Raw genomic sequence first — 11505 nt, forward strand, 5'->3', positions numbered from 1 at the left:
AAAACTCCAGTAGCACAGACACTGAGATTGACAATTAACAAATGGAACCTCCTGGAACTGAGAAGCTTCTGCAAGGCAAAGGACATAGTCAACAAGACAAAAAGGCAGTCCACAGAATGGGAAAAGATATTCACTAACCTCATAACTGACAGAGGGCTGATCTCCAAAGTTTAAAAAGAACTCAAGAAGCAAGTCTCCCAAACAACAAAGGATCCAGTTAAAAAGTGGGGTACAGTACTAAATAAAGAATTATCAATAGAGGAATCTAAAATGGCTGAGAGACACTTGAGTAAGTGCTCAACATCCTTAGCAATTAGGGAAATGCAAATCAAAACAACTCTGAGATACCATCTCACTCCTGTCAGAATGGCTAAAATCAAAAACACCAATGAAAATTTAAGCTGGAGAGGACATGGAGAGGGGAATACTCCTCCACTTTTGGGGAGAGTGCCAACTAGTACAGCTACTTTGGAAATCAGTATGGAGATTCCTCAGAAAAATGGGAATCAGTCTACCAAAAGACCCAGCAATTTCACTCTTAGGCATATACCCAAAAGATGCACATTCACACAACAAGGATGTCTTTTCCACTATGCTCATAGCAGCATTATTTGCAATATCCAGAACCTGGAATGCCCCTCAACTGAAAAGTGGATAGAGAAAATGTGGTACATTTACACAATGGAGTACTATTCAGTGGAAAAAAAGCAATGGAATCTTGAAATTTGCAGGCAAATGGAAGGCACTAGAAGAAACCATCCTGAGTGAGGTAACCCAGTCACAAAAAGACAAATATGGTATGTACTCACTCATATATGGATTTTAGACATGAATCAGGGGAGTGCCAGCCTACAATCCCACTGCCAGAGAGGCAGGGAAACAGGAAGGACCCTAAGAGAAATATACATGGTACCCCATAGAAGGTGGAATGAGGCAAGATCTCCTGAGCAGTTTGGGAGCACAGGATGAGGGAAGGGAAAGGGATCCAGGAAAAAGAGAGGGAGAGAAGAGGAAGGGAGAGGAGGACATGGGGGAGCAGGAAGGTTGAGTTGGAGAAAGAATAGAGGAGAACAGGATGAGAGATACCATAATAGAGGGAGCCATTCTAGGTTTGAGGGGAGATCTGGCACTAGTGAAATTTCCAGAGATCTCCAAGGATGACACCCACTGGCAAACTAAGCAATAGTGGAGAGACTATTTTAAATGCCCATCCTTGATAATGAGTTTGAGACTACCTTATTATTGTTTTTTTTAACTGTTTGACTTCTGAGGAAGAAGCAACAGCTGCTAAGATATATTTGATTATACATGTTTCTGGTTTAATCAAATCTATATATATATATTTTAAAATGTCTTGATTTTAAGATTTAAGTCAAATGTATGTTACTTTGGAGACAAGGTTCTCATTTTATTTTCACTGGAAATGAGAGACTCTGGATTCATTATATGTTAAAAAGAATCAGGTTTGATTGAGGAAGACCCCCCCCCTGAAAAGCTCCAGTGGGAGTAAATGGCCCATCTGATCCAACAGTTCAGAGTGCCTCTGTTGTAGTTTCCTTTGGGTTCTACATCTAGAATGGCTTCAAAGCTGCTGGTTGAGATGATCCACCCTTACAAAATTCTCCAGTCAGGATGTGACCATAATCCTGAATCTTCTCAGGGACCTCCAAAGATCACCAGCACCCTTAATCAGCAGGAAATAGTTTAGAAAACTATGCCCACATTCCTAAAACATGGGTCATGGATATTTATTATCATAAGGGTGGTTTAGTGTAAGTTATTATTGCTAATGGTAAAGAAAAAGCTGAAAAAAGGAGATTAGATTCTGGGATCTCATTGTAAAAATAAAAGGAGGCATATAGAAATGTGGCAATGCAAGTTAGAATAGAAAGTTAATTAGGTGCAAGATTTTGGGCTCCCCACCATAGAATAGATAATGGAACATTTTCTCTTAATTTGGCAATGATATGGTTGGGTGGACAGAGGAATATAAGGAGAGAGGATACAGGCATGCAGAACTTTCCGTCTGAGGTTTCATAGACACAGCATTCAATCTGAGGATTCCTAGAGACAGGATTGAACATTCAGTCTCAGGAAAGTAGGGACAGGATCTCCACTTTGGTCTGAGGAGTCAGTAGAGGTAAGAACTAGTGAATGACTTCTCTGCTTCCCTGATCTTTCAGCATTAACCCTATGTGGGACTCCGGGTATTTATTATTAAGACCTATTAGAATTCGAGCTACACAGAGGCATATACTCCAGTGTTCAGTTTTGGCCCTAGGCTCTGGGAGGCCAGAGGATCTGGAGTTTCCTTGTGTCAGAGACCTATGTGTCTTTTCTGTAGCCTGTCATGGTTGCTAAAGCAGGGGGCTGAGTGAGGGTCTGGTCCCTTTATTTCTTTTTATTTATTTATTTGTTTATTATAGAAACACTCTTATTTACATATCCATCCCCCCATTCCCATCCTCCCATGCTTCCCACCGATCTCCCAACACACTCCCCAGGTAAGGTGAGATCCTCTCGGGGGATCATCAAAGTCCATCACATCATTTGGAGGAGAGCCTAGGCCCTCCTTTTCATATCTGAGCTGCAATAGTATCCCTCCTTATGGAATGGGCTCTCAAAGTCCATTTGTGACCTAAGAATAAACACTGGCTCCACTGTTAGAGGTTCCATAGACTGCCTTTATTTCTAAATTATTAGAAGTGAACCCTTTGAGTTTAGTTTACCCCTTTCAGTTATAGATTTTTAAATGACTTTAAAAGCAACTCCTGGGTATTGACTTGAATGACTACAATTCAAAACATCACAGAGATGCTTGTCCATTGAAGGTTCTTGCAGCGCTGTTCTGCATAGCAAAATCATTAAACCAACTTGGTCACCCAAAACCGGAAAATGAATAAAAAATGGAGTGTATATAAAAAGAGAAAGTTGTATCAGTTTGAGGAAATGGGTGAATTAAGACTATCTAAGTAAATTAATCTGTACTCACAAAAATATTTTTTGCCTTCATTGTTTTAAGATATTATAGTCACAAAAATTGTGCATGGATGTATAAAAATGAAAACAATACTGTCAAAGAGACTAAGGGAAATATGGGAGAAGAGAAAAACACAAAAGGGTAGGGAGGCGTGGGAAGGAATGCTCTCAATGTGCTTTTGATTTAAAATGTACTGTTCTTAGTATAATTCTTAACTTAAAAATTTATAAACAAAAATGCAAAAGAAGAATTCTATCATTTCTTTTTGATTTAACTTAATCTATTTTCAATTTCAATGAATGTTATTTTAAATTATATGGAGTGTTAAAATGTCATACACCTGTCATGTTTATGTTCCAAACTATATAACTGCACCCAGAGAAACATATGTTCAAAATAAAATTATTGAATACATGCAACAATGAAGGGAATGACTATGCTGCCATAAATACTTGTGATGGTTTAGTGGTTCTTTTCATGTTTTGGGTATATAGTTAAATGCCTAATTAGGTCAAGTTCATAATTGACTTGTGAGACTAGAGAGGAGAAACTTCTTTGCGGTCATTCTTCTATCTCACTTCCTATTTATTATTCTTATTTCCTTCATTCTTATGCTTTTATCTCCTCACTAATTTCTTTTTACTTCTTATTTTTAAAGTTTATTTAATTTTTTTCACATAGCTACAAAGCAGAGGAAAATAGAAGGAACTGTAAGAACAGGGTAAAAGAAGGAAAACATCATCAGAAAAATCTGTTTTCTGTTCCAACAATGGCCAACTAAATGATGACACACATTCTAAACCTATTACTTTGCAGTTATTCTCCTGAAAGCCCCTTTGACATCCTTGTTCCTCAGGCTGTAAATGATGGGATTCAACATGGGAGTCACTGCTGAATAGAACACTGAAATCATTTTATCCTTTTCATTCATCGTCTTGGAGTTTGGTCTCATGTATGCAAATATTCCTGAACCATAGAAGAGGACAACGACAATGAGATGGGAACCACAGGTGGAGAAGACTTTGAGTCTACCCTCCCCAGACTGCATCTGGATCACAGTGGAGATGATGTTCCAGTAGGAGATGAGGATGAGGGAGACAGGTGCTAGGAGGATTATCACACCCATTGCAAAGATGGCCATTTCTGTGCTGTAAGTGTCTGCTGAAGCCAGCTTCAGGAGGGCAGGAGGTTCACAGAAAAAGTGATTAATGACATTATTTCCTCGGTAAGGAAGACGCAATGTGAATGTGGCATCCACCAGGGACACAAATGCACCACTGGCCCAGGACCCTGCAGCCATCTGGACACATACCCAGTGTGTCATGATGGTGGAGTAGTGCAGAGGCTTGCAGACAGCCACATACCGGTCATAGGACATCACTGCCAGGAGGGCACACTCTGTACATCCCACCAGAAGTAACACGACTAACTGTGTTGAGCATCCGGCAAAAGAAATGGTCTTTCTCTCCACCAGGAAGTGGACAAGCACCTGGGGTACTGTGGTGGTGGAAAAGCAGAGATCGGCAAAGGACAGGTTTCTGAGGAAAAAGTACATGGGAGTTTGGAGTCTGGGGTCTGTGTGGATGAGGACGATGATCAGCAGATTTCCCAGCACAGTGAGCAGGTAGATGAGGAGAAAGACGAAGAAAAGCAGGACTTGGGTCTGTGGGTCCTGTGAGAGGCCCAGAAACAGGAATTCTATCACTGAGGTTCTGTTATGCTCACCCATGTATGGTCATTTGTCTCTGTTGAAGACCATCAAGGAAAGAAACACACACATATTTTGTTTCAGAACATCTGAGCAACTTATTTTTCCTCTTTATAGCTTCCATATTCCAAAATACTCAAATTTTCTTTTGTTCTGCAGTTCTAATGATTTAAACACCATGTTTATTTTCTCTTTACTTAAATATTTTAGCAGTATCAATCAGAAAGAATCATTTGGAATGGGCTACATGACCTAACCTCATCTGGTTAAGTAAATGTGTTCAGAGAAGTCTGTGAGGCTGCTCATAGTGCATCTTTCCTTCATGTAGGTTTGGGATGCAAGCAAGTTCTTATGACTATAACTAGCTATATTTATGCTTTAAACTCTATAACATTTAATTAACCTGTTTGATGATTTTATGTACAAGATAATTCTGAAGAACTACTTTGTCAACTGGAAAGTAAGACAAATGGAATAGTATTTTGTGATCCTGATCATTGCCCAAATTTAGTTTTTTCCAAAAAAAAAAAAAAGAATTTATTAGTTAGAAGGTTTACTCCTTGGCTCTGGAAGTTGGTAAAATAACTCAAAGCTTCAGCAATCTGTTTTTTCTTTCTGCAGGGTCTTTAAGTATTAATGTTAATAATTACAATCTGTTCTTACCACCTATTGTCCATCATTATTAACAGTTTCATTTAATTCATTTTAGCCTTTTTAATTCCATAAGAGATCATTTTTTTATTTCTATAATATAGAAGATATGAAAGGGATGCCCAGGAGAAAAAATCAATGGTCTTAACCAGCTGTGAACACTGATTTACAACACCAACTTTCCAGGTCAGATGTGGTCAATGGTGTAATAGTTGCATGACTCTTATTAACTGCTCTCTGGTTTTCAGGCCAGTCCATAGGAGGGAACACTTGCCTGGTACTGTAAACCTTTTAAAAAACTCTATGCACAGGGAAGCTGTTGGTCCTATAGGGAAATTACCTTAATTTACAGGGTGTCCAATTGCTCTCTTAATATTTATGTTTGTATAAACATAGGTACATGGTGCTTGCTTCGGCAGCACATATACTAAAATTGGAACGATACAGAGAAGATTAGCATGGCCCCTGCGCAAGGATGACACGCAAATTCGTGAAGCGTTCCATATTTTTAATAAAGAAAGCATCTTCAACAAATGGTGCTGGCATAATTGGAGACTGGCATGTAGAAGAATGCGGATCGATCCATGTTTATCGCCATGGACAAAACTTAAGTCCAAATGGATCAAAGACCTCAACATAAATCCAGCCACACTGAACCTCTTAGAAGAGAAAGTGGGTGGTACCCTTGAACGAATTGGTACAGGAGACAGCTTCCTGAACATAACACCAGTAGCACAGACAGTGAGATCAACAATTAATAAATGGGACCTCCTGAAACTGAGAAGCTTCTGTAAGGCAAAGGACACAGTCAGCAAGACAAAAAAGGCAGCCCACAGAATGGGAAAAATATTCACTAATCCCACATCTGACAGAGGGTTGATCTCCAAAATTTACAAAGAACTCAAGAAGCAAGTCTCCAAAACACCAAAGGACCCTATTAAAAAGTGGGCTGCAGAACTAAATAGAGAGTTTTCAATAGAGGAGTCTAAAATGGCTGAGAGGCACTTGAGAAAGTGTTCAACATCCTTAGCCATCCGGGAAATGCAAATCAAAACAACTCTGAGATACCATCTTACTCCAGTCAGAATGGCTAAAATCAAAAACACCAATGACAATTTATGCTGGAGAGGATGTGGTGAAAGGGGGGACACTCCTCCATTGCTGGTGGGAGTGCCAACTGGTTCAGCCACTTTGGAAATCAGTATGGAAATTCCTCAGAAAAATGGGAATAAACCTACCACAAGACCCAGCAACTCCACTCTTAGGCATATATCCAAAAGATGCCCATTCATACAACAAAGATGTCTGCTCCACTATGTTCATAGCAGCTTTATTTGTAATAGCCAGAACTTGGAAGCAACCTAGATGTCCCTCAACCGAAGAGTGGATAGAGAAAATGTGGTACATCTACACAATGGAGTACTATTCAGCAGAAAAAAATAATGGAATCATGAGATTCGCAGGCAAATGGATGACACTAGAAGAAACCATCCTGAGTGAGGTAACCCAGTCACAAAAAGAGAAACATGGCATGTACTCTCTCATATATGGATTTTAGACATAGATATGGGGAGTGCCAGCCTACAATCCTATGGCCAGAGAGTCCGGGAAACAGAAACTTCATTTAGTGGCTGATCGAAGAAGAGGCAGACTCCCTTGGTTAAGTACTGAGTTGAACACAAGAAAGCCAGTAACAGAGAGGGAGGACTGATGATCAAAGGGATTAAGACTGGGCTGGCTTAACCCCTAGAAACAGCTGACCAGACAAAGGTTTACTCTTGAATCCCAGACATCAGCCTGGGAATCCAGCATGAGACTGATCAAGACCCCCTGAATCTGGGTGTCAGTGAGGAGGCCTAGGGAATCTATTGAGCCTTGGGCAGCAGATCAGTACCCATCCCAAGTATACACACGGACTTTGGACTCCCATAGAACAATGTGAGGTGCACTCTCACCCTGAACTCTTGGGGAAGGGTCTAGGCCCTGCCCTATATGAAATGACAGACTATGGACACCCCCATGGAGGGCCTCACCCTCCCTGGGGGAATGAGGGGATAAAGGGGGGAAGGGGGTTGGGGGGAGAGCACGGGAGGAGGGGAGGGAATGGGAGAGGGACCTGGAACTGACTTGTGAAGCAACATTGTTTCTTATCTAAATTTAAACTGGAAAAAAAACCATAGGTACATGTTAGTCTCAGCCGTAGTCAAAGAGGCTTTTCTGTGTAGTGAATGCTGATTCATACCAACCAGAGTGCTGAGAATGAGTGACTGCTGAATGCTAAGTATAACATCATTTCTGTGAGACTCAGGGAACAGAGCGAGAGAGATAGAGAAGGGGGAGATAAAGGAGAAGAGGAAGAAGCAGAAGCAGAGGAAGAGAAAGGAGGAGAAAGAGGAGGAGAAGGAGGAGGAGGAGAAAAAGTGAAGAAGAAGAAGGAGGAGGAGGAGGAGAAGAAGAAGAAGAAGAAGAAGAAGAAGAAGAAGAAGAAGAAGAAGAAGAAGAAGAAGAAGAAGAAGAAGAAGAAGAAGAAGAAGAAGAAGAAGAAGAAGAAGAAGAAGAAGAAGAAGAAGAAGAAGAAGAAGAAGAAGAAGAAGAAGAAGAGTATAGAGCAGTGATACAGGAAAATGGCTATGATATGCTATAGCCAATGCATAAACAGCCTTTGCCAACATGATATCAACAGTTTCGGTTTTTTGAACAGGACATGCACAAGACTGCTTATTATGGATTAGTGGGTGTTAAAAGACTCTACCATTCCTTGGCAAGCTGTTGGCAGCTGATGGACTCTAGAAAAGAGACACTCATTGTCTTATGTTGTATAGCCAGTATTCACCTCACTACTATCTAGTGGATAGTTCTAAATTTGTGACCTAGGTTTACCTGTAACTCACTGTTTAGGGAAGGCTGTATTTCAGCACATGGTCCTTCTGCCTCAGCCTCCTGGGTACAGGAATTGCCAATATGTGTCATCTGGTGTGGCTCAGTAACATTATGTTATATATCTTAAATACACAATAAAAATCATCCTAACATATTTAGATCTTAGAAAATATTTGAAAATATGCTAAAGAAAAGTTCTTATTATTCCTAATTGATGATGATTTCTTAAAATTACTAATGAATACACATAACCCCCTAGAAAACAGAGATGATTAAACCCCTGTTTGCACAATAGGTAAAGCCACACACATAGTGTGGATCAAAATATATTTACCAAACCAACAAAAATTGGATATGATAATTTGCATTCTGAGTTAAAGTTCCAATTATGATGATACAGCAATATATAACAATGACAGAATATTAAGTGAAAAGCAAGCATTTCTACTTTGTGTGTGCCATGCCACTTATATTTTTTGCATGCTATGAAAATGAATCTGTTTGTGAGTATGTGTGCATTCATAATTTGCATTTACTTTGTAGGTATTTCTCCATAGTGAGCGTCCAATGACCATGAACAGCTGTTATATCTAAGGAAGAAGCATAACTTACAGACTAGCACTGGGTCTCTGGAGCCCAACTACTGTGTTGAAGTCCTGGCTTGTCCATGCTTTCTGCTTATCCATAGGATAAGAGTTCAATTCTCAGAACACTCATTGTCAGCTCACAACTGCCTGTAATATCAAATATAGGGTATCTGGAAATTTCTCTGGATTCCAGGAGTATTCCCATAGATCTCTGTCTCTGTCTGTGTCTCTGTCTCTCTGTCTCTCTCACTCACTCTAACACACACACGGGTAAATAAGTAAATAAATAACTTTTTCAATCCTGGTCTATCTAGTTGATGGATGGCCAACAGCAAATTATTTAGTTTGCTTTGGGTAGTTTTGCTCAGCTGTAAAATGGTAACTCAAATTACACTTATGTGGTAATATCTTGCTTGTACAAATAAAGCCTGTCTGAAGGTCAGAGAATGGAGCTAGCCACTAGTTAACCATAAAGGTCTGGAGGTCTGTACAGACAGACAGGAAATGAGCTAGCTGGGTAGAAACAGGATATAAGCAGGTATCACCACACACTTATCTAACAGTGTTGATGTAAAGATTAATAATATGTAAGATATTTTGAAAATTTAGCACAATAAGAAGTTGTTCACTGTCTTAGTTAGGGTTTCTTTTGCTATGATGAAACACCATGACCAAAAAGAAAGTTGGGGAGGAAAGAGTTTATTTTGACTTACACTTAAGTATTACTGTTTATCACTGAAGGAATTCGGGAGAGAAACTCAAAAAGGTCAGGATCTTGGATATAGAAGCTCATGAAGAGGCCATAGAGGGGAGCTGCTTACTGGCTTGCTTCCTATTTCTTTCTTGGCCCATCTTCTTTCTTTTTTTCTTTCTCTCCTCTTTTTTAATTTAGATTAGAAACAATCCTGTTTTACATGTTAATCCTCTCCCCCCCTCCTCCCCTGCCCCCACCCCCCTATCCCCTTTCTGCTCCCCAAGATGGGTGTGGCCTTCCATGCGGGATCTTCAAATTCTGTCATATCATTTGGAGCAGGTCCTAGACCCTCCCCCATATGTCTAGGCTGAGAGAGTAACCCTCTATGTGGAATGGGCTCCCAAAGTCCAATTGTACACTAGGGATAAATACTGATCCACTACCAGAGACTCCATAGACATCTCAGACCTCCTAACTGACACCGACGTTCAGGGGTTCTGGGTCGGTCCTATGCTGGTTTCCCATCTATCAGTCTGGGGTCCATGAGCTTCCCAGCCCACCTTCTTACAGAACCCAAGACCAAGAGCCCAGGGATGGAAACACCATCATTGATCACTAAATGAAAAAATACCTTTCAGCCGGATCTCCTGATGTATTTCCTCAACTGAGGCTCCTTCCCCCTAATTTCTCTAGCTTGTGTCAGCTTGACACACAAAACAGTCAGTATATTCACGATATTTTATGGTATCTCATTGTAATATTGGGATCATATTTAGGCATGGTTATACATGCTTAACAGTCACTGCACTTGAGAAACAGAGGCCTTTGGATCTCTGTAAATCCAAGGCCATTCCGGTATAAATAATAAGTTCCAAACCAGGCTACATAGTAAGACCCTGTAACAAAAATTCACATAATAATAACAATAGGATTAGGGTCTGTATACCATTGTTACTGTAACTTAAGACAATAGCTGGTAGAGGGCAGAGACTGACTTACAGTGTTTCACTTAGGACAAGGATTATTTTCATCAGTTGTTTTCCTGTTTGTATCCCTTTGTTTTTGTTTAACCTTGAGAGTGAAAGTATGTTAATAGAAAAATTCTGAGTTGTGATTAAAATCTGTAAGGGACAACTGAAGACTTCAGTGTACAAATAATGAGTAGCAAAACAGATTCAGCCAGTGTTTTCTCTCTGTTTTTGAGAAGTTTTAAGCCTACAAACTCAGAAAGATCACACAACAAAACGATAATGACCTATTAGTAAGATTCTGGTATAATTGTTAATTTGAATTCGTTTATCATTTGCTGTACTAGGTTGATTGTGATAAAAACCCCTACTGCTAAAACACTCCATTGCTGCAATTTCAAAGACAAATTAACATTACCACAAAGTTCTTAAATCACAAGCTTTATCTTAAGTAAAAACTCAAAGATCGAATAACCATAGTAAGGAAGCTTAGAAAAGTATTATCGTCAACCCACAGAGAAGAGCGGGTTAACAGTGATGACCCTTGGGAAGTGGGATTCTAGGGAAAGAGGGGAAAGGCCAGAGGAGAAACCTTCCCTTTTTTATGCTTATGTGTATTACTTGATCTAATTCACAATTCAGCCTACAATTTCTATCTAAAAAGATAAAATAAGAATCTTTGAAATATGTGAACATATTAAATAAAACATGAAAGAATTAGAATTGAGACAATAAAAACTCAGAATATAAACACTGATAAAATGCTGCAAAAGCAGAGAAACCATGGATCTGCTTAGCTATGAGATCAGAAAAACTGCTTACGACTTAGGTCAGCCCTGAAAATAGCGTTTTCCATAAGCCAGAAAACTAACACCATTAGCTAATTTAGAGTAGGATGATTGGTTAGGTAGCAAAGAAATGTATCAATATAAATTTACACAGAACAAACATTCAGAGGCATTTAAAGTGGGTGTCCATTCACTGCCCATATACACACACACATATAAACAACCGTAAGCATTTAAAAGTAACATCCT

At 39.6% G+C, this 11505-nt stretch overlaps 1 protein-coding gene and 1 non-coding gene across 2 annotated transcripts; one reads left to right on the forward strand and one right to left on the reverse strand.

Moving 5' to 3' along the window:
• Window positions 1–3785: 3785 nt before the first annotated feature.
• Window positions 3786–4709, reverse strand: LOC101825748 (olfactory receptor 2D3-like). Its single transcript, XM_005075775.2, has one exon. The coding sequence runs from the start codon at window positions 4707–4709 to the stop codon at window positions 3786–3788; it is 924 nt and encodes a 307-aa protein (XP_005075832.2).
• A 1033-nt stretch (window positions 4710–5742) lies between these two features.
• On the forward strand, window positions 5743–5849 carry LOC121135699. The gene has a single exon (XR_005872794.1). It is a non-coding gene; the product is annotated as a U6 spliceosomal RNA (small nuclear RNA).
• Window positions 5850–11505: the final 5656 nt, after the last annotated feature.

This window comes from Mesocricetus auratus, unplaced genomic scaffold, assembly GCF_017639785.1.
Source record: "Mesocricetus auratus isolate SY011 unplaced genomic scaffold, BCM_Maur_2.0 Super-Scaffold_4256, whole genome shotgun sequence".
NCBI lineage: Eukaryota > Metazoa > Chordata > Mammalia > Rodentia > Cricetidae > Mesocricetus > Mesocricetus auratus.

Coding starts and splice junctions, on each gene's coding strand:
- LOC101825748 (XM_005075775.2), bottom strand. CDS start 4,709: ATGGGTGAGCATAACAGAACCTCAGTGATAGAATTCCTGTTTCTGGGC.